At 34.3% G+C, this 24,414-nt stretch overlaps 1 protein-coding gene across 4 annotated transcripts in view; it reads left to right on the top strand.

Annotated features, from left to right (window-relative positions):
• Positions 1 to 24,414, top strand: part of TOX2 (TOX high mobility group box family member 2) — a 243,660-nt gene that overhangs the window by 178,691 nt on the left and 40,555 nt on the right. For 3 of the 4 annotated variants that reach the window (XM_026697646.2, XM_087929168.1, XM_087929169.1), the window contains one exon: positions 23,101 to 23,340. The exons of the other annotated variant lie outside the window; for it this stretch is intronic. In XM_026697646.2, coding sequence (XP_026553431.1) covers positions 23,101 to 23,340 — 240 coding nt within the window. The remainder of the gene's footprint in view (positions 1 to 23,100; positions 23,341 to 24,414) is intronic. 4 annotated transcript variants of the gene reach the window in all.

The following is a 24,414-nucleotide window of genomic DNA, read 5'->3' as shown; positions in this document are numbered from 1 at the left end:
AGAATAAAAAAAATGAAAGAAAAAAACAATGCAACACTTCTTGGGTGACAGCTTGAATGGTTTTTGGTGGACCCTAAACCTTAAATATATTGTAAGGTCCTGTGGAAAGTATGGATTTCAAAGTAAATGAATCACAGACCAAATTAGTTCTGTTTGAGAGTGACAGTGGAGAAATGATTGAGTTACACTTAATGCTGCCCAGAGACTGAAGGAGGGAAGATACATCAGATACTGATTGGCTGGCTCTCTTTTTGCCTTTGCTACTTGAATGCATGGATGAGATGCCTCCCATATAGTCATTCAAGTAACTCTCTTTGCTGATGACTGTGCAATCAACAGTTGATGCTGAACAAGTTCTCAGAAGCTGCTATGTTATCACTCTTAGTGACATACAACTGATAAATATTAGAGCATCATCTGGAGTGATGGATATTTGGATGGATCTCTGCATACTAGAGTCCTCAATCAATATAACATCCATATCTCCACAAAGCAAAGTCTACAGAGCTATAATTATCCTTTCTCTCCTATATGGATGTGAATCATGGACGCTGTACTGAAGGACATCAAACTTCACATACATACATTTTGTTCCATCCTTGACATTTATTAGCAAGACCTGTCTCCTACCTAGAGATCTTGGATCCTCCAGAATCCACCAGTATTAAGTCACTGGTTAACAGAGCACAGATGTGATAGGTTGGACACCTAATCAGAATGGATGATTGCCGTATACCTTACATTTGCTCAATCGCGTGCTGGAATCTAGGAAGAGATCTTGAGTTTAACCAGGTAAGTACTACAAAGATACTGTAAGGAAACTGTACACCACTGTGACAGCTAGAACTAGAAGTTGCAGTGGCGGACAAAACCTGCTAGTGATCACTGTGGTATGAAGTCTTCACCATCTTTGAAGACAGGCACTGCAATGCCATAAGTGGCATCAGATTAACACCTAAAGTTATTGCAATAATGGACTTCTGTGGACGCACTCTGCTAGGCTTTGTGCTTCCATACTGGGGTTGCAAAGCAACCATTGTGTCCATTGATGAATTGCACAGCAGAATGTCTTCTTCAAGCTTGAAGAACTACCATAGATCCTAGCACTTCTTGCCCTCAATCTTGATACCATTAAAGAATGAAAAAAGCCTGCATGAAACAGCAATACAAGTTTAGAAAAGAGAACTAAGAGCAATTTTAAATACTGTTACTATTTGCACACTTTTGTATTAAAAATAAATGCAAGTTATATTTTAAAATAAGGCTCAGTCTAATTAGCTTCCTTAGGGTGTACAGTAATATTAAGTATTGGGAAGTTTGAAAAGTCATTTAAATTTGTATATCTTTAGATGGGCTTTAGAACATCTGTTCTAGACATATAGATTCTGAAAGAGCTTCTCAGATTCTAGTGAGTATAGAAGCACTTCTTCCAGGTGGTACTGCTTAATTTCAGGTCATTAGGTTAATCAGATCTTGCTGATGTTTGATTTTATTCTATAATATAAACATTGACTTGGCACACGTCCTTAAGATCTGATTGGATAAAAATGCAAATGTTGCATTGAAAGTAATGTTCCTTCTGGAATATTTTGGTGTCACAGACAGCAAGACAAAGAGAGCCAGCTTTTGAAGAAACTTAATTGTAATATGTGCTCTTTTCTGTGAGATTCATCTGCTATATTAAAATAGGCAGCTGGCTATAAAATGTAAAATGTAGAGAGATAGAGATAAAGTGGAAGGTTTTTTTTACCTTAATACTGTGCCAAAGGAATAAATCTTCTTTTGCTTTGCCATATTTTAGTGCATTTTAATTAGTATCTCATTAGTACCTATTCAGTAATACAGCCAGATACTGTGGTATACAACATTAGAAGTATAATTAATTTCCATTATTGTGCCGGGATTTCTGATTTACATATGCACATGCGTATACATACATTCATACACACACACACACACACAAACATACACACACAGAGAGAAAGGCATTTAATAATTTATTAATCGTTAAAATTTTAAAAAGTTAAAAACTAAAGAACTAAGAAAAAAGAAAAATGAAACAGAAATAATGAAAAATAAGTAGCTTCTGATTTTTTTCTTCACAACTGTTAAATAAAGTACAAATTCCCTCTTATCTATGGTTACAAAATAAAAAACTCTTATATTTGTTATGATTTATAGTTTCAATAATTAAAAGTTCATTTTTTTTGTTTCATGCAAAACATTGTAAGGGGTAGATTTCTGACTTTTGAGGAAGTGGAAAATAAAGATGGCTGTACAATAAATGCTTTACATTTTTTTGTAAAAAAGGCACATGAGACAGACTCAGGTGGAGCAATAGACATGTTGATTAATCAGATGTTTGTTGTTAATTTTTCACAAGACTATTCAAAGTGAATTGTAAATTGTAACAGCTTCAAAGCATTTCAGATGTAAGCCATGGTAGGCTTTATATTATCAGAGAGGCTAAAGCAAGGGTCTTCGAACTTGGCAAGCTTAAGATTTGTGGACTTCAACTCCCAAAATTCCTGAACTAACATGACTAGAGGAAGAATTCTGGGAATTGAAGTCCACAAGTCTTAAAGCTGTCAAGTTTGAAGACCCTTGGGCTAAAGAATTAATAGAAAGTAAATAAGGCATTTTTCTAATAACCAACATTGTTTAGGAAATAAATACAATATGATATGATATACAGAGACAGAACAAAAAAAAAGCTGTATGACAAACTGGAGGCAACATTTTAAAGAAATAGTCACAAAACAACAATTGGAAGAATTATATATAAAATCCATACCAAGATATATCTTAAATGAAAACTGATACAACATTTTCATATGTGTTGTACAACTCTATCAATAATATCTGAGACAAAAAAAAAACATACTTATGTTGATTATTTGTTTTAATTAGTTTTTACATTGAGTCTTAATGGTTGGCTTTGTTTTATGCCATTTTGAATCACCCAGAATCAGCCATATAAATTTGACAAAATAAATATGTAATAAACACTGGAAATGTAATGGAACAGAATGTTTAGCATATGTGGTAGACTTAGAAATACTGGAAACTTGAAAGTACATGTACCTAGCATGAAGCAAACAAAATTTGGAATTTAAATTTGAAATGAAAATAACTTTCTTACTAAGACATAATTTCAGGGGGGAAAAATCTCAATTTAATGAGGTATATGCTCACAGCAGTGACAATAAATGCTGTCCAATACTGAAAGATATAATGCTAATAACATCTGATTGGGAATTTAGGATTGGAGAAGATGCAGCAAAATTAGCATATATTTTCACAACCAGGCTTAACTAAATTTAAGAAAGAATGGTTCCCATACATACAACACATCCTGTAGCATAGTATCATAGCAAATATTATCACTTACAGTCTGGCTTCTAAGAGGACCTAAATGTTTATAAACTACACAAAAAGGGGAAAGTTAGAAACCCATTATTCATTTATTTTCTTTTTTTATATATTTATCAGTTGTCAAATCTGCATCTTGTTTTCTTTACTTTACTAATATGTATAAAAGGTTTAAAGGTTTCCCCTATCCAATCATTGATGGGGCAATGCTCATCTCCAGTTCTCAGCCAACAAAGCCAATGTTCTCTGAAATACATTTTTGTCACCATGGGGCCAACATGAATAAACAGAAAGCAGTAATCTTCCCACTGAAGCAGTACCTATTCATCTATTCAGATTTTCATCTTTCGAACTGCTAGGTTGGCAGAAGCTGGGGCAAGTAACAGGAGCTTACCCTATCACAGGTCCTTCGGGTCTCAAATCCAGGCTGTCGGCTTTCCAGTTGACAAACTCAGCATCTTAACCGCTAAGCCATCACACCCCTAGATACCTTAAACTAAGTAATTAACCCAAGATCAACAAATATTTTGTTGCAATATAGAATGTTTCTTATTGCTTTTTCAATCTATTCAATTTTGGATGAAAGAGAAAGAATTATTGGGCATGATTGCTGCTTTGAGCTATTTATAAAAATAATAAAAGCAGAATAAAACATTCTTTTAAAATGCCAAATAATCTTGCAACCTTTAATATTGACATCCTATATTGTAATATTGTAATTTCTTGTTTGATGGCAAACTTCCACAAGATCAAGGTGCTCATGGAAATACCCTCTTCTTCACTCCCATCCTTCTAACTTCCCAAAGGAACATTGACATAATTTCTTATCAATCTGAGTACAACCCACCTCATAGAGGGCTCTACAGGTCATAAGCAACACAGAATTGGATTTGGAAACTAGCAGACAACCAACATAGTGACTGAAACATTGGTGCAAATCTGCTGAAACTGTTTTCACCTTTCAACATTCATACTGCTGCTCCTGTATTAGCTTAAATTTCCAAATTGTCTTGAAAGACAGGCCAAAGTACATTGCAGTGCAGTAATCTAGTTTGAAGACAATAAGGGTATGAGTTTTTATTTCCAAGATATTCTGTTCCCAAAATAATTGCTGCTGCACCACACAATGCTGAGCAAAGTTTGTCTTGCTATAGGCTGCTTTTGCTGAGCAAGCAAAAGCCATCATTCCAGAGAGGAAAACAAATGGGTCTCTTTTTTTGCATAGATGGAACCTTTCTTTTAACAAGGGAAAGGAATGTGATACAGTTTTAAGTTCCATGTGCTCTACAGGAAAATACGTTTTTTCATAAGGAAGGATCTACAACATCTTTCCTTCTGGAAAATTACTCCCTCCCAAACTAAGCCTCCTTTTAAAGTTGGCTAAATGTTTGTTGTTGTTCAGTTAGGATAGAGAAGTGTTAGAAGCAAGGCAGGGAACTATATCTTCCCTGCTTTATTATATAGAAGACAATCTACTATAGAATACAATCTTTGATGGTTTTTCCAAGTCTAGTTTAACAAGGGTTGTAAGAGAATGCTTCATTCAGATAGTTAGCAAGTCCGCCAGTAGAGTGAATAAACAGACATATCTGATTATAGTCTTATAGTTGAAACTGGCTTATAGTTGGCCTGTTTCTGTTATGTCCCTTTTTTAAAGCAGTCCACATCCTCCTGTTTTGACAGGTGATTGTTCTACTTAAACTGGAGTCAGGTTCTTTTTTTAATTCAACAAATTAAGCAGATGTTCTAAAATCTTCCCAATACTATTGAAGATAAATTCTACTGTCTCTAATATATGCTTGTCCCTCCTTCATTCAAGGAAAAATCTAATAGCAAAATTGCATCTGATCAGGTACCTTATCTGAAATTTATGATAGGCCAGATGCCATAGGGTTATTTCTGCCTCTTCTTTGAGGTGGTGGTTTTGCAGGAAAATCTTTGGACAAACTAGTTTGGCACTTCAGCTATAAAATAGAAGTGCAAAATTGAATCCTTCAAATATAAAATGATGTGTTTGACCATATCATATCCTACCAATTCTTCCATGTAAATACAGAGCAGAGTATAGAAGCCATTGTGATCTTATTCCAGGTATATTAACAATCATATTAGGAAAATCCAGTGCTGAAAAATATTCAGTCTTCTGAGGAAAACTGCCAATTGCAATTTAATTTGCTCCACTAGAGTATCAGAAAAATATCTCCCCCCCAGCCTTTTTTGCCTGTATCTGTGTATGTATATATGCACACACATACATACCCACAAAAACCCATATTTTAATATTGATTACATTTTTGCTGTATGATCAGTCAATGATGAGCTATATTTAATGGCATTTGAAATACTAGATCAGGTTTAGTGATCAGAATACATGGTTTTGAAGCATACTTGCAGAGCTTTCCCCTAGATGCTGATTTTTCTCTCTCAGTTTTCTACTTTTTCCTCTTCTGTTCTAAATGTTTTATATTCATGCAATAAAATATAGAAATCTGCCATTGTTTTAGACATTTTTATTTATGGAAACACAATATCTAAAATAACTAACAAAGCTATAAGAAGCATGAAACAAGGATGATGTGACTATGCATAAAATGTGGGGAAGCATTTTTGTATTCTAAATATGTACAATGAGTATGGTCACATTGCTGTGTAGCACAGAGGAAAAATAAAAGATAGTTAAACAAAACAAGCATAAAATCAAAAGATAATGAGCAACTAAAATGCCGTAAACATTCCTGAATAAACATTTGAGAGAAAGATTTTCTCTAAAGTCCACTGAAACTTTTGCTTAATTACTAAAAAATTATGTGATGTGAGTTCAGTCTTCTATTATATTCATGTTTTGCTTCAGAAAGAATAACAAAACAACAAGAAATAAATTCTCCAGAAGAATCAAGACACAAACTTTGAACTACAGTTAGCCTTTCATTATTTATTTACAACTCTGTGTTATTCAGAAGAAAGAAAGGCAATAGTTCAAAAATTGCTTTAACAATAACAGAACATGATAAAATAATGTTAAAATATCACAGTTAATAATTCAACAAAAAGAACTGACTGAAAAAGTCTCTGACCCAGATTATTAGTAATCTGTAGAAAACTGTAAAAGTTCAAAAAGCAAAAACAAGCAAAGGACAGAATTTCATGGGGTTTTGACAGTTTAGTTGATAGTTTTCTTGTACTAACTGGTTTGGATTGTATCTCAATAAACATAGTCTTTAACTGAGATTTCTGATAGTTGTAACCCAAAGCATCAGACAGGGAAATAAGATTTCTTAATGACTTTTGTGGGATTTTTAAAGAAAAACAAGTATTAATTGAACAAAAGGAGAGGACAGATTTTTAATCTCATACAGGAAAATAATTAGATTCTCTTCAGAATCTGGGCAACAAAAATCTTGAACGGTATTCCCATCTACAAATATCTACACTGAAAAAAAAATTGCAATTCACTTTATATCTCTAGAACATGGATGAAATCTGATACAATTCTCCATTTGTTAAAGATTGTAATTCTGTTTCTGACAGCTTTTCTTACATGTAGGCTGCAGATTTGTCTTTATAATAAAGTGTTAATTATGTTTGAATAACTCTTTCCCTAGTAATATTACATGCCATAATACTGAATCATAACTGGTCAAAACTTTAGATTCACTTTTCTGTATAAGTGTGGCTCTTCCTTCCCTTCCTCCATAGGAGACTTGGCTCAAATGTGGGAATGAAAGAGATAAGGAAAGTGGTAAGGATATTGAAAGGCTTTGGAGAAGAATCTGACATTAAAATAACCAGTGTCTTTTAATGGTAAATAATTTAAAAAAAAGAAGTGTCTTAACATAAAGTAGCTTCACCTTGTTTATGAGCGATGATTAGGCTTAATTGTCTGTATTGGGATGCCATACAGTATTTCATTGCAGAAAATTGTAGAACATTAAGTAGAAAAGGTTTCTGTTGGAGATTTCTGAGGGAGATCTCCTAACCAAAGTACGATCTTCTATTATGCCTTCCCTCATGAGAAAATGTTATGTGAATATAATTTTTAAAAAGTAAAATCAAGGTTTATGAGCAATATCATCTGGGGAAAACATCTGGGGAAATATCATCTGGGGAAATCTGTTTAGATTTATAATTAAAATGTTACATAGAGACATCCTGTGAGAAGCTTGTGAGGGAAAATCAAATTGTGATAACCACTACTTTAATTAAAGCAAGAATTTATTATTAGCTGCCTTGCCTCTTGTTCAGAATTCAACATCATGCAGGGAACAGACTTTGATTTGAGAGGACCACATCGCATTTCAATACTTAGGTCTAGTTGAGCTTGTGTCTGAACCAGTGATTGAGAGCTATAACAGTAAGAAGCTTCTACTGGGTGATAAATGCACCCCTACAGAAATAAATTGCTCCTTCTTTAAGTCCTTCCCTACTGCTTCACTCCTATTCTTAACAGGATGAGTAGTTGAACCAAAAAAGTGGCTGTTACTTTAAAGAATAAATTAGTTTGACTCTTAACTCAATAATTAAAATGGTTATGGCTATGAGCCTGCAGGGATAATGTACTATTATTATAGTCATTTGTTTCAATTAAATGCTTACTGATTTTACAATACCAGCTGGGCACCTGTGTGAGACAGCTATTACTCTGAACAAGACATCTCAAATTCCACCAGAAATTGTCCCCTCTCCAATGCATTCTACATACAGCTATGACAGTTTCTTTGAAACAAATTGAATGGAAACAAAAAATGTGTGTGTGTGTATACATCTTTTTGTCCAATGTAAACTAAGGAATTTGATAAGGGTGGTACATTTCTATTTAATAATAATTAATTACAAACTGTATTATACAGAATCTTCCCTTTGAAACAATTTCACCTTCTCCTGATGGCAATTCAAATAGCATTTTAAGGGAAGTCTTTGTATATCCTGTGCCACAATTCCAGGGGGCATATAGCAGAATTTCTTTGTAATCTATTAACATTGTGATTTTTGCTATAGTGAGTTTCTGATTTGAATTGGCTGTAGTTCTTGGTTTACTAAGGAAGCAGAAATATAAAATGGTTGATCAAGCTTGACAGATCAGAATAGGTTTTTTTTGTCAGAGAGAGAGTAGACATTAGTTATTGCTTTAGAAAATCTGTGTCATCTTTTATGCTGTTTGGTTACTTCTGCATCAGTTTGGGAAATAAATCATTCTCCAATATTCTAAATACTGTTATGGTTCTTTTACTCTGAATTTCATACTATTCCAAAGAATCTTTAGTTTTGATAGTTGGAAGATTTTTCACATAAATTCCAGTGGTGGGAAATAACTTTTTAAAAATCCTTGAAAGGATACTTGCTACCAGATGTCACTTTTCACATGCAGATGAGTTATAAGATATGACCCTAAAGCATTGTCCTGGGTAGAAGTTAGGAAGATGCAGAAGCATTGTTGTATAACTTCAAAAGACTTTACTTAAAGCCAATCGTGCACCTTGAGCAATATTTGATACATCAGTCCAGAAGTCAAAGCCAAAGGAGTCAATGTCAAAGCAATATCTATCTATCTATCTATCTATCTATCTATCTATCTATCTATCTATCTATCTATCTATCTATCTATCTATCTATCTATCATCCATCCATCTGGGTCTTCCTAGAACAGCAGTTCCCCAAGTATGGCTTGTGGATCCCAGGAATCTATAACACCTTTTCATCATGTCCACACAGTCAAATAACTATTTTAATTTTTCTCATTTTTAATTTCTAGTACAATAAATATTGATAGATATAAGCCACATAAACCACAGGTCTTTGGTCCTCAGTTGTTTTTATGAATGTAAAGGAGTCCTGACACCAAAGTGTTTGAGAACCTCTGATTTAGAAGAAATGGCCCTTACTATTTCAGTGTTGATTTATCATATAAACACACACTGTGTGTGTGTGTGTGTGTGAGAGAGAGAGAGAGAGAGAGAGAGAGAGAGAGATGTTTCCTCTTAATTATTAAATTATTCTTTGTCATCTGTAGCACACGGTAGAAGTTCAATCATAGTCTGATGCTAAAGTATAATAAAAAAGACAGAGTGGTAACAATGTTAATTAGTGTATTGGATAAAGCATATCAGGTGCCCAATCCAAGCCAAGTGTGGTTAGCTAGAATCTATCTCCTGATATTAATGGAGCCAGATTGACTTTATACTCATTTCTGAAAATTTTCATAATAAATTTTCTGCACAGGTCTCATATCCATAATTACATTCCTGGACTAGTTCTGCTCTGCTGCATAAATAATATGCACTTTAAAGAAAAAATATGATTACATATTTAATGGATAAATGGAGGCGTTGTGGTCTACTGGCTTCATAATAAGATTTTTTTAAAAAAATCTTAATACAGTGTTTGCCCAAGAGACTAATGTAACTGTAGATGGAAATGATCTTTTAGATTTGTTTAAAACTCAACACATTACATTAATATATCTTTCAACAATTATAAAAAATGAATGAAAAATAAGGAGAATGTATTATTTTTCTTACTAATCATCTTTAACATTTAACACCCTTATGAAACAGATGCAGTCTAAAGAGCTCTAAGAAATGTATAATTCTACATGTAATTAGAGCTTACCACAGAAAGTTGACAGTGTAATATTAGTTTCTTTTTTTTAAGGATTTCATTGGATGCTAGAAAAATAGATATGATCATTTTTTTTGCTTCTTATAGAATGGTATAAAGCATTTTAGAACAATTTCTGCAAAACTTATTAAATCAGAAACAAATGCTTTTCCTTGCAAGTGATCTAGAAAATGTCCTTTGTATCCTGACCTTTTTTTCAGAAGCTGCAGGAGAAGCGTTGTATATAAAGAGTTGATTGTGTGGATTTTGACATTTATAATCTGATTCATATAAATATAGTTTTCCGATTCTCTGTTGGGAGCTTAATCTGGAAGCTACTTTAGCAACAACCATTGTTTTTGAGATAATTTGAGTTGGCATTAAAATTCTTCACAGTTGTTCATTCTCACATTAAAATCATCGGTTCATGTTGTCATCATTAAGTCATGTGGACAGATTCCTGTGAAGCAGTCCTATAAAACAAACCTGCTTGTCATTCAGCTACACAATTCTACATTCAGTTCTTTGGAGGACAAATAGAAATGGATTGAAAATGTGACGCATTCTAAAAAGTACATTGAATTCTCTTGTTTATTTAACAGAACTGACAAGAACAGCTCTTATAAAACCTTGCCAGCTTCCCATTCTTAAGCTCCCTCCCTGTGTCTTTTGAACATCTGAGCCCTACATGCTGTCTAATGCTGTAGAAAAGCTCTTGATTCCTGACCTGTAGCAGTAAATCTCCTTCTGTATTTGGATTTATTTCTGCTGAAGCTTACAGAGCCCTTCCAGTTCTTCCCTACATTTCTTACTTTATGAGCTGCTAATGGAGTTGGCAAGAGTCCTCTGCTAATGAGAGATTGCACCTCAGTGGGCTTATTGGAAATGAAAATTGTTAATAAATAAAGTCCTGAGTCTTTAAAGTCATGTTAACATTAATCAGGTTAATATAAAAAGTGGGAGGGAAGAGTCTGGCAAAAGATTAAGATAGTATTTGATTTCTTTCCTGCTGGTTTCTACTGGGTTTCAATTGATAGTATCTAAGTATCTGGATTAATTTTATTTCAAAACAAGTGAAGGAGCAGTTGTATTTCAGTGCTATGGCCTTTTTATTAAGAAGTCTCTCCCCCCGCCGCCCTTTTTTTTAAATGTTAGCAGTTATAGCAGAATGAAAGTGATAGGCCACTATTTCTGAGCATCTTGTCTCTTATTGAAAGAGAACTAAGAATAGAATCTTGTGGGCTTTGTTGGAGGTCACGTTTTATTCTTTAAATATCACACAAATAACTTACTCTTTTTGCTTCCCTGATTCACTATTATCGATTTGCATTAACTTTAGTGTTATGTTCCTTATATAAAGTATTTTTAAAAATTGTTATCCTATTTAGGTTTGATGTTCTGCTAATCCTGCCCTTAGCGTGGATGATTAGATAACCCCGATGAAAAGAACATAAGATGGTGACAATTTGAATATTTGGACCCTTCTGCAAAACCACCCCTCAAAACTTCTGCTATCATTTTTATCACTGTGCTAGTGCTTTTCCTTTTATGTCCCATGCTGGGAAAGATGAGTGGCACCACAGCATTATGATACAAGAAACAGGAAAGCAAGATGAGACTGAATAACATCTATAACGGTATCAAACTAATAGTTAACTGACTCAGCTTCTTGAGATCTACCCAAATTCCAGTCCTTGTTTGTGGAAAGGGCTTGGTTTATCCCTTATATCTAAGCCTCTAAGAGATACTGTCTCTGAATGTGAAGGTTCTATGCATATCTAGAATAATGTCGCATAATTAAATTTAATTCCTAAAGCAGATAAATAGATAGAGGTTCAGGTGAAGAGCAGCCTTGTAAAAAGTTTATAATACAACAACGTTCTAGGTGCCTAACTCAAAAGACTATAATAAAATTAAATATTTTCTTTCTGTTTCCCAAGTTTGTTTCTATTCTTAGAGTATTAAAAAATTTACAGGAAGCCAAAACAAGTTTGTTTTGAAGAACAGTTAGGCATAGTAATAAGCATAGACAAAAACTAATAGTAATAATGTACCCAATATGATACATAATTACTGACTACATTGCTATGGGCTTGAAATGCAATAATGAATGAAAATAGTTTCAGCACACACCACATCAGGGGTGTCAAACTGGCGGCCCATGGGCCAGATGCACCATGCTTGGCTACACACATCCCCGGTTTAGCGAAGGGGGGAAAGTTGCGGTGTGTCACATGATGACAACATGACACCACGAGTTTGTCACTCCTGCATTAGAAGTTTTTAAGAGGAATACTAAGAATTTTAAGAAAATAGATTTGAGGAAACCCACAGAATTTAATTGTTTTTTAAATGGCAGCTCCATACATAAGCATTTGGAAGGAAAAACAATGTTTAGCTAGTAAAGTTATCATAAGGAATATATAAGAGCAACAAATACAGAAGCTTGATGGACTTGATAGAGATAAGTTTATGCTGGATCTGAAAAACAAATTAAGGAGCAACATAAATGAATAAATCAATGAAGACAGGCAAATGTGTTCTTAAAAGTCCAGAGAATAATAGATTGTAGTAATTAGTGGGAAATAATAAAAGATTAATAAAAATAAACTGCAAAGGGAAAATGTCATGTGTATAGCTAATTATCCATGAAAAGTGAATCATGTGGGTGGCAGTAATGTTTACCAGTGGAGATGTGGATTTATGAAGAAAGCTGATGAATTTGGTTTTTGAATGTTGCATTTTTCAGGATTGATCAAATGGAGACATAGCAAGCAGGTAATGGAAGGAAAGACTGAACAAAAGCAACTTTTCTGGAGAAACTTGCTGGAAACCAAAAACTCTTCTTCAAATATACTTAGTCCTTAGTGTTTTATCTGGGTTTTTCTAATATTTTTTTTAAAAAATTTACAAATTTAAAAACATAAAATTTCAAAAATACAGAAACAATAATATGTGAATAACACATAATTCTTTACATTTGTTATCGAATTTGGTAAGTCCTAAAAATCATTATTGGCTAGTACTAGTCACATCTTCACTCACTATCACATCCTAAGTGCTAAATAATCCACACTATATTCTATTTATTTTCATGTTGGTTTATAACTACTCTTCTATTATGAATACATTCAAAAAATTTTAACTAGTAAACAAGAAAATATTATAAATGGCTAATAATAATAGTAGTAGTAACAGAGAAAAGAAGGTTTAAAACCTTTAATTGTTTTTATATATTTAATATAAACCACTGAATATAATTTGTTTCTTAGGTTCATTTACATGTTTCCCCTTTTATTGTCTATCCACTTATACCATTTATCCCATATCCGGTAGTAATCTGTATCCTCCTTCCCATTGATTTTGAGTGTGAGCCTCTCCAATTGGGCACACTCATAGGTTTTCTGAATAGCAACCTATATCGGTGGTACATTTGAGTTTTTCCAATATTGTGCTAGTGAAATACGTGCCGCAGTTAATTAATGGATGGTCAGATATTTTACTTAGCGAGGTAGTCCCCTTTAATCATTCCCAACAAAAATAATTCCGATTTCTACTCCAGCCCACACTCTATAATTTCTTCTATCCACATTTTTATTTTTAACCAATATTTCTTTATCTCAGGATAAGTCCACCATGAATGAAAATATGTACCAAATTTCCCTTTACATTTCCAACAGCAAGGATTGGCTATCGGAAATATTTTGGCCAATCTAGAGGATGCCAGATGCCATCTGTACATCATTTTGTATAGATTCTCCTTGTGTACTGCTGATTTGGTTAGTGTCAGGTTTTTCTGCTAGATTTCATCCCAGGCATCCAGATTGATACTATAGCCAAAGTTTTTTCTCCTCCCAAGCTAACATAGGACCTTTCACGATTTAGTTCCTTTTAATTCTTCCCTCACTATCTAATATTTGGTAATATTTAAATTTTTTACTGAAGTCCATCATATTTAAGTGAAACATTGCCTCCACAGTTGAAAACCACCTCGGGATTTTAGTATAATGATTCTTTCTTATATCAGTCCAAATTTTAATTAAAGACTTTCGAAATACATGTCTAGTAAAATATAGATTATTTTTACTACTCGGGTTCCATAAAAATGCCTGCCAACCTAGTTGTAAATCATGTCCTTCCAATTGTAAAATCCTATTATTCCTTAAATCAATCCAATATTTTATCCACACTAATGCTGCTGCTCTATAATAGGTCTTCCAGACAGGTAGTCCAAATCCACCCCTGCTTTTATTATCTTGTAAATACGCTTTTTTTAATCCTTGTTTTTTTCTTTGCCCAGATAAATTTCATCACAATTTTATCTAAATCTTTTTAAAAAATTGTCCAGTAATATCGGAATTGTTTGAAACAAATACAGTATTTTAGGTAGAACATTCATTTTGATTGTTGCTATTCTACCTAATAATGAAAATTGCATCTTATTCCAATTTTCCAAGTCCTTTTCAATCTGTTTCAGTAATTTCATATAATTATCCTCTCTCAGATTTAATGTTCTAGCTCTTAACCAAATTCCTAAATATTTAATTTTATTTACAATTTGTTTACTATTTGTTATGTTTTTAAGTAGCATTTTGGTTTTTTTCTTGTTGATTTTTAATCCTGCTAATTTACCAAATTTATCTATTTCATTTAGTAGAACTGGTCCTGAGTCTATTGGATCTTCTATAACAAAAACCATATCATCTGCGAAGGCTTGTAATTTATATTCTTGATTTTTTATTTTAATTTCTTTATTTAATCTAATTCTGTCCAGCAAAGTTTCCAAAATTGTTATAAAAAGCAGAGGTGAAAGTGGACATCCCTGTCTGACCTCCTTCCTTCAATGATTTGGTAATTTCTCCATTTAATAATACATTGGCCTTTTGTGTGGCATAGAATGCATTCAACATTTTTACAAAATTATCTCCAAAATCCATCAGATTAATCTGCTTTTTCATGAAGTTCCAGTTTAAGTTATCAAAGGCCTTTTGTGCATCCAGGAAGACCAAGGCCATTTGGCTTCCTGGATGCTTTTCATAATATTCCAATATGTCTATATTGTTCTTGTGTTATATCTGATCTGTCTCATGGGAAGAAATCCATTTTGATCTGGGTGAATTTTATTACTGAGTATTTTCTTTACTCTTTCTACCATTATTGCAATAAAAATTTTGTAATCTGAATTTAAAAGGGATATTGGTCTGTAATTGTTTGATTGGCATCTGCACCCTCTTTCAGAATCAATGTTATGTATGCTTCCTTCCAAGATGCTGGTATTTTGGCTTCCATTAATACCCCATTGCAAACCTCTAATAGCATTATCTCTAGAATATCACCTGTCTCTTTATATAGCTCATTTAGTAGCCCTTCTGGGCCTGGTGTTTTGATTCTTTTTTGTTTTTGAATCACCGCCTTTAGCTCATCTAAAGTTATTTCTTTATTCAGCATCTCTTTTTTATCCTCTGATATTGGGTAGAGAGTTCCTTCTTTCAAATATTCTTCTATTTTATTTATATCAACTACTTCTTGTTTGTAAAGATCTTCGAAGTACTCTCTTACAATTTCCTTTTTTCTCTCCTGATCTGTCTCTATTATTCCATTTTTATCCTGTAAGTGATATATCGTTCTTTTCTGATTTTCTTTTCTTAATTATATGCCAGCCGCTTTCCAGGTTTATTTGCATGTTCGAAATAATTTTGTTTTGTACATAATAATTTTTTAATTAGTTCCTCTTGATCTAAAATATTCATCTCATGTTTAACTAATGCTAGTTCATTTCTAATATGCTCAGCTCCTGGGGTTTCCATTTGCTTATTTTCCAATTTCTCTATTCTTTTTGTTAGGGTTTTCCACTCCCCCTCTCTTTCTTTGTTTCTATTTGCTATATAAGCTATCGATATTCCCCTTAAGTATGCCTTCATTGTATCCCATAGGTTCTGCAATGAGGTACCCTGTTTTTTATTAAATTTAAAAAAACTAATCAATTCTTCCCTAACTTTTTGAATATATTCTTCCTCTTTCAGTACTTGGGAATTAAGTGCCCATCTACCTTTTTTATAATGACTATTTTTCCAAACTATCTGTATTGGGTTATGGTCTGCCCATTTGTTAGCCAAAATTTTTTATGTCCTGAATCAGTTTGTATAGCTCGCTATTTATCCAGGCCATATCTATCCTGGACCATGATTTGTGTGGGCTGGAGTAGAAAGTGAACTGTGATATTCCTGGGTTCCTTTTTCTCCACGCATCCACTAATTCTAATTCTTCGACCATCTCTGTAAATTTCTTAGGCAATGTATTCCATTTCTTATATTGTCTTTCTTCACAAGTATAATCTTGTCTATTATCTGTTATTGCATTATAGTCTCCTATAATACAAATTCTTGGGTTTCTAAATTCTATTAGTTTTTCATATAAGCTTTTGTAAAATTCACTCTGGTTTTTGTTAGGGGCATATATCCGCACTAATAATGTCTTTTTATTTTGCATTACCACCTCTACCATTACTGTTCTTCCCAATTCATCTTTATAAATCAATTCTGAGGCTATGTCTTCTTTTATATATAATACTACCCCTCTTTTTTTCTCTTCCGCCAATGTTGCATACATTTTCCCCAACTTTTTATTTAATAAGTACCCTTTATCTTTCTTCTTTATATGAACCTCTTGAATACATATTATATCAGCTTTTTGTTTTTCTAACTTAAAAAATATTCTTTTTCTCTTAGCTGGGTCATTTAACCGATTGATATTTATAGATATCAAGTTCACTCCTTTATCCATTCTTTTCTTACTTCTATCTCTCAATATTTTTACCTGTCATTTGACTTCTCGTCCTCACTCCTATTTCTTCTCTTCCCAACATCTCCTCATCTCCTTCCCTCTCCTTCTCCCTCCCCTGTTTCTAGATTGTAGCTCTTCTTGGCTCAGAATTTCACGATCATCTCTGCTGCTCAGTTCTTCCTCTATTCCTCCTATTTGATCCAAGAATTCTTGAGCTTTGGTTAAGTTATCTATTCTCACCCTTTTTTCCTTCCATATTGCTAGTATACCCGCTGGGGTAATCCATCTAAAAGATATATTTTTTTTGTTTAAGTAATTTATGAGAAATTGATAGTCTTTCCTTTATTTGCGAATTCTCCTCGGCACCTGTTTTAGAACAATCACTTCTCTATCTTTGTATTTTATTCCTTCATCTCTCGTAACTCTATAAATTATATCCTTCACTCACCACCTTGCAAATCTAATATGCACTTCTCTGGGGAGTCTATGCTGTCTCGCGTAACTTGTGTACACTCTGTATATGTTGTCCAGCTTATCCCTATCTCTATAGAGAAGCTCCGCCAACATCTCTGCCATCACCAATGGTAAGTTCTCTCTCCTCTCTTCCTCCACGTTCTGGAATCTAAGATAATAGGAGGCCTTGTCCTTCTCAAGATGAGTCAGGGTCTTGTTGGTTTCTTTATTCTGCTCCTTAATTGTTTGTTCGATGCCTTCCAACTTCTTTTCTGTTTGATTAGCTTGTTTTTCAATTGCTTTAATCTTCTCTTCGTTTATTTTAATCAATTCTTGGATCTGGCCTATCTTTCCATCCAAATTTTTGATGTCACTTCTCATTTCCCCTAACTCATTTTTTAATTCTTCTTTCATTATTTCTCTTTCTACTTTGCTTTCTGTATGGTTTTTGGACATCGATTCCTGCAATGTCAACATCATGCTTTGGATAGTTAATAATGTGGTTTGAACCGATTGTGTGCTGGTTTGGGCTGTGGATTTTTCTGGTGCCAACATTCCTTCAATCGTTTTTTGGGTCAATGTTGCTGTGGGGGTGGATGGTGTTACTGCTGGTGTTGGTTTTCTTCCTACTTTGGTAATGGTGGTAGATGTGCTGGTCATATCTTTAATAATTCTTTGTTGTTTCTCCACTATCCTAGCTATATTCTCCCAAATCGTATTTCCTACTACCATCAAATTTATCTGTGTTTTACAATTTGATTTTCTCAATTCTCTAACGTTTTTATTACTATTTATCTTCTTGGTCTAATTTCTTGCCACCACTAGGCGAGGAGATTCTTATCAGTTACTTAACTATATTTTCAAACTTTCCAGCCCACTTTACTCATTATTATTCTCATTTTTCACCTCCCGTTCTATTAGTATTGTATCTAGTCTTAATGAATTCAATAGATTGTCAATTCTTAAATCATCTAACAGGTAAAAAAAAAATCATTCAAGTATGTTTAAGTATCTAACAATGTTATAACTCCAATTACTTCTTTAAATTTATTGCTATATTTCAGTTAATATTACCTTGCATATATAATAAGAATTTAAATCTCTAATATATATGTGTGTGTGTGTGTGTGTTTTCTTAAGTTTTCGCGGGTTCTTACATGTATGGCATTCGGCTTTGCTTGGGTATTTTCCCATGTCATAGTAGTTGTGCTTTTAAAGTTGTAGCGACATTTCAGCAGAATCTCATCTGCCATCATCAGATGAGATTCTGCTGAAACGTCGCTACAACTTTAAAAGCACAACTACTGTGACGTGGGAAAATACCCGAGCAAAGCCGAATGCCATACATACATACGTATATATATTTCAATAGTTCACAGTATTTAATATAAGGAGGGTAGGAGAAAGAGAGGGAAAGAACAGTTAATTATCTCATCTTTATATTAATCAATATATTAAGATCGTTAATCTGTAGTCAATCAGATATATGTAAAGATTGAAAGAAACAAAAGATATAAAATATACTCCAAAGGGGTTAAATATCACTTACTTAAATTAAAATCTATTTCAACCAATCCATCTCGTTTTCTTATTAATTAACTATATACCCTAAGTAAATAGAAAATGAAATTATACTGTTCCGATCAATTTTAAGGGAGAAAAAGCGATCAATATGAACACTAAATGAGGAGAGGATTTACAATCTCCTTTTTTCCTAGTGTTTCCTTAGTAATCCAGTTATATCCAGTAATATCTTCAGGTCTCAATTCTCAGTTCTCAGTTCAGTCTGGTACCTCTGCCACTTTACTCCGCTCTCCCTGTCACAATGTCTGCCTCCACAAATTGCACTCTAATAACTTTCAAAGATTTCAAAGTTTCATAGTTCTTCTCCACTATAGAATACTCTCCACAGTATGTTCATGTGGCTGGAAATACAAAACTTTCCTCATCAATAGTCACTCTTCTTTCCTTTCTACTTTCCTTTTTGAAAGCAATTTTCCGCTTTATCCGGAGCTATGGGTAAACAGCTCAGTCTTGTCACCACTTTCCACTTTCCCCCTTCCGCTCCGGTGTTTCACACACGTACCAATTACCTTTCAAATTTATCCATTAGCTATAATCCATCATCAATTTCCTTTCGACCTCTTTCCCGGACTCCAAATTCAATCTTGTCTCTCCACTTCCTTCTCAAAGTTGTTCAGGCCAGCCTAACTGACTGACTTCTTTTGCCCTGTGCTTCGGGCTCCCTTCTTTACCTCCAGGATTGCAATTCCTGCTTCGGCTCCAAGAGTTCTTTCTCACTTGAGTGATCCCACCAGGATCTAAATTCTCCTCAAACGGCTGCCCATGAGCAAAAACCCCGATGTAGGAGAGCAGATCAAGGTTCTCCTACCTCGCCATGCCGCAACATCAACATTTTCTAATAATTTAAGACTTAAAGTCATGAATTTGGTGAACACATCCAAAAGCATTTAGAGAAAAATTCTTAAGTGACCTTCCATCAAAAAAAGGGAAAGCAGAGGAAGACATTTCCTCCATAGAAATGTTAAATGAGAGGCTACATTAACAATTAGAAAACCTAAAACAAAATCAAAGAAACTTGGGAAAGAAGGGAGTCAAATAAAAAATTGCTCAGTAATTTCAGCCAAAACATAATGATCAAGGAGGACAAGGACAGGAATTCTTGAACTTGGCAATGAGTCAGCTATCAATGATTTGAGAGTAGTCTGAACTAAGTCTGATGAAATATTTCAAAAGACCTTGAAATAAAAAATTATAAACAGCAACAAAAAGCCTGTCAAAGCATAAAAGGAAAATGGCTGGTGAGTGAAGAAATAAAAATAGGTTGAGAGGTTTAAAAAAAAACAAAGCAAAGGGAAAACATTGATTGTTAAAACAAAGCAAAAATGAAGTGTGGCCACCTTTTAGATCTGCTAGTACTGTTACTGAGAAAATTCCAAGATTTTGTCCATGCACACTTGCAACTCTGGATATTATGATCCCAATATATTTGGAGGAAGCTGGAGTTATAAGAAAGTGATAAATTGCTTATATGGCATTAAGGAGATATAATAAAGGAGGAGATAATCCCCATGAATACAATGCATTTGGAGAAATTAGATTAGGACAGCAGAGTTTACTACAAAAATCTATGAGGAGTAGCTTTATATTCAGTCCAGTTTTTAATATTTGACAATGACCAGTCATTTTAAAGAGATTGTATGAGAAACCAGAAGTACAGTATTCTAAGTATAGAGCAGACACATTCCTAAACCAGTTTGCTTCATACTGCCTTGAAGCTAGCTAGCTAGTGTGTTTCCCCCAAAATAAGACTGGGTCTTATATTTTTGGGGCCACCAAAAAAGGCACCAGGTCTTAATTTTGGGGAGGTCTTATTTTTCTCCCCAGTGCTGATGGGAGCGAGCTGCCCCTTGCGCCTCCTTGCCTAATTGTTTTATCAGAAGCTTGTCGTGCAAAACAACTGATCTGTGGGTGAGCTCCTGCTGCCAGCTCCAAGACACATGGCCGCTTTTGCAGCCTCAATCTGCTAGCTCCGGGCATACAGCTACGTTGAGCCCGGTGCTCTTCGGGTCCTGATGGGCACTGAAGTTCTCTTGCAGCATTGAAGAGGCACGCAGTGGCCAGTGCTCAGCAGCCCAAAGGCTGCAGGAGGTGAGGCAGCACAGGTACCATGGTTCCACTAACGGCTGCTCACAAAAGGGCCCTGGCAGGGCAATGGAGGGGGAGGGGAGATGGGATCTGTTGTTAATCAATCACCTCCTATAATGATGTAACTTTATTTTCCTCCTATCTGATGCAAAATCTTACCAATTAGATTTTTTTCCAAAAAAGTGTGAACTTAAAATCCTTTGGCCTCCAACAATTTGAAATGAGTGAGCTTGGTAGTCTTTGTCATGAGCATTCCCTGTAAGGAAATGTTCCTGTTGAAACATTAACTATTGTAACTGTGTTTGCATCAGTTGATATTTTCTCTTTGTAAGTAAGCTCAACATTCCAAATTTCAAAAGGAACATGATTTTTTTAGATTCTTCAATGTAGATTTGAATTCTTCATTTGACTAATAAAAATGCATTTGAAAGCTGTCCTGACTGATACTAGTGGATTTTATCTTCCACTAAAAATACTTTAAACTAAATATTTTAATTGAGAATTGTATAAGAAATCCTGTCCTGTAAACAAAATATTCTATTTCTTTCTACCTGCTCTTTCCAACCTCTTTTAATTTTTTGTTTTCAGGTTTCCAGTTTCACATGAAAAACTTTTTAATTTTTTTTTTTAGTATTTCAGGAAAACTGAATGGAAAAAACTTTTGTTCTCCTGTAGCAATTTATTCATTCATTCATTTGTTTGTTCATTCATTTGTTTGTTCATTTATTGGCTTTTTATGCCAATCTTACTAATACAGTGACTCTGGGCAGCTTACAATATAATAAAAGTTTTTTTAAAAAAACAATTAAAACAGAATGAAATGATTAAAATTAAAAACCCAGATGATGCATAGCTATGAGGAAATAATTTTCTCTATCCTGTCAGCCACTCCCAAGATAATGGGCCCCTGTCAGGTCCTCAGGCAAGTGGCAGAGCCAAGTTTTTAGGTTCTTACCAAAGACTAGGAGTGCGGGGGCATTTCTCACCTGTGATGGGAGAATATTCCAGAGAGCGGGAACTACAGCAGAAAAGACTCTTCTCCTGCCAGATGAAATTCTTAGGCTGGCTGAATCTGAAGTAGGCCTTTCCCCCTAGAACAAGTGGGGTGGATTAATCCTAATGGGTTAAGGTGATTCCTGGATTCCTTGCCATAAGGGTTTTAAAGGTAATGACCCAACAGCTTGGATTAGACCCAGAAGCAAACTGGCAAACAGTGCAGTTTGCATAACAGTGGCATCACATGCGCCACCCAAGGGACACCCAGAACTGTCAGCATCACTGCATTTTGTACCAGTTATAGCTTTAAGGGTAGCTCCATGTAGAGCATGTTGCAGTAATCCAACTGGGAGATGACCAGGGCATAAGTGACAGTGAATAGAGTCTCATGATCCAGGAAAGGATACAACTGGCGCACAACATGAAGTTGTGCTAAGGGGCTCCTAGCCATGACCGTCACCTGCTCTTCTTATAATTATTACTGTAAAATATTGTACATTTTTGAGGACCCAGATTTGTAGTTTTCATCTGTACATATTTGGCTAATTATTCAAGAATTAATCTTTTCATTGTTGTTTCCATCATATGATAACATTTTATGACTTTCTTTTTTGATTATGAAAATGGAGCTATCTTGCTGAAAAATACAGTAAACAAACAAATTTGTATGACCCTATTTTGAAAAGCGAAGTACAACTCGCAAGTCCACTCCAAGTTGCAATGAAGTCTTCCCCCCTTTCCTCCTTCCAAACTCTGCTATTTGGGAGTCAGAGTATCGCATGACCTACTTCAAAATAACTGTTAATACTGCTGATTAATGTCAGATTAGCACAGGATTATAGTGTTAGCCCATTATAACAGCTCTGCTGTAAGGCATATGGCATTTGAATTCAAGGGATGCCTTAATTTGCCAAGGATTACCTGTAGAAGAGTGTTAGCACATGAGAAAATGCTCAGCAATAGATTAATATTAAAAATATAGTACAATTTTATCTAAAATACATTGCTGAATATTCTACAAGGTAAAAATAAAGCTAACATAGAAGTGTTTGATATGATGGAAACAGTTCCCTTACAAATTAAGGGTAATTTTCCCCCCAGCATGGAACTTTAGTTTTTTTTTCCAAAAGTGATTGATACTTTGGTAACAACCATGCCCAATTTATATCATCATATAATTTTGATAAGATAATAAATACAATTTAATTTAAAAGTAATATTCTCCTAACTCAGATCCAGGAGATGGTCCACTCAGATGCTACGTCCTATGAGTCCAACCATCAAGTTCCCCTGATCAATCGACCAGGGATGTTAACCAGTCACATGAGTGCCCTCAGCCAGTCACAGCTGATTTCTCAGATGGGTTTGAGGAGTGGTGTTACACATGGTTCCCCATCACCCCCTGGAAGCAAATCTGCTACACCATCTCCCTCCAGTTCTACTCAGGAAGAGGAGACAGAATCACATTATAAGGTACGTGCAGCCATGCCTGTTTTGATAGACATAGAGATAGACAGTGGCAGGCAAACCTACAACGGCAGAAATAATTAACTGCACCTAGAACAAAGGCGTTCAGCCTTTCCAAGAGAGATACATACAAAGAGAGAGAACTTTTTTTAAACCCATCTGAAAATAACATTTCTTAGCAAAAGAATTGGAAGAGATATCAGGATCACAAATTATATCAGACATTGAGGTGTTATATTGATGCATATAGAACAATTAATGCAGCAAATTCTGAAAGAGATTTTTCTTCCTAAATATTTTCCATCTTGCTGAAAATGCTAAGTATATCATTTGTACCACCCTTCCAGGTTAAGATTTTGAAATAAAAGTATGATTTATCACATACAAGTATTCAATTCCGCAGCTGAAAATGTTTTTTGTAGAGGCAAAAAATATCATATTTGGAGAATGAAAATAGGAAAGCATAAATATTCAGCTGGGATTTTAATTAAATAGCTTGCGAGGTCATTATCAGAACGAAATAACAGCAAATGTTTCACTATACTTAAACCTAGCTAGGAAGGATTTTTAAGACATAATAAATTATAAGTTATTTAAAGCAGATGATTTTGCTTTCTAGTGATAAATATATGCTGAATATGTTGTAAGGATGTAAAGAATGTTTGCATGTTAACATAGCAATTTGTATGAAGAAATGTGTTTTTATATTGGATGTTTTGCTAAATGAATATTCATACTTATTTTGCCTTTGAAAATAAAGTCTTGCTAAATACATTTACATATTACCCATCATTTTTGTAAAAACACAAGTCATAGCAGAATAGCTATAGCATTTTTTTTAAAGGATGAAGACTCCACACTGTGAAAGAGGCAGCCATTTTATGTTTCACCAACTGGAGAATCTCTTCCTGCAGCTCATACCAAGATAACAGCTAGCTAGCTATGAGAACATGACTGGTAGATCTACTGCTTCCAGAGAAGGGGAACATGAGAGAGGGAGGTGAATCTTCCTTCTTCCTCAAGTGGTCAGTCATCCTGGACTAACTGTGTTCGGATCTGCACCTTATTAGAGATAGTAGA

This window comes from Pseudonaja textilis, chromosome 3 (assembly GCF_049901715.1).
Source record: "Pseudonaja textilis isolate UNSWEBS1 chromosome 3, rPseTex1.2, whole genome shotgun sequence".
Classification (NCBI taxonomy): domain Eukaryota; kingdom Metazoa; phylum Chordata; class Lepidosauria; order Squamata; family Elapidae; genus Pseudonaja; species Pseudonaja textilis.
Note: the sequence above shows the minus strand (reverse complement) of the source record. Positions and strands in the feature narration are given on the sequence as shown.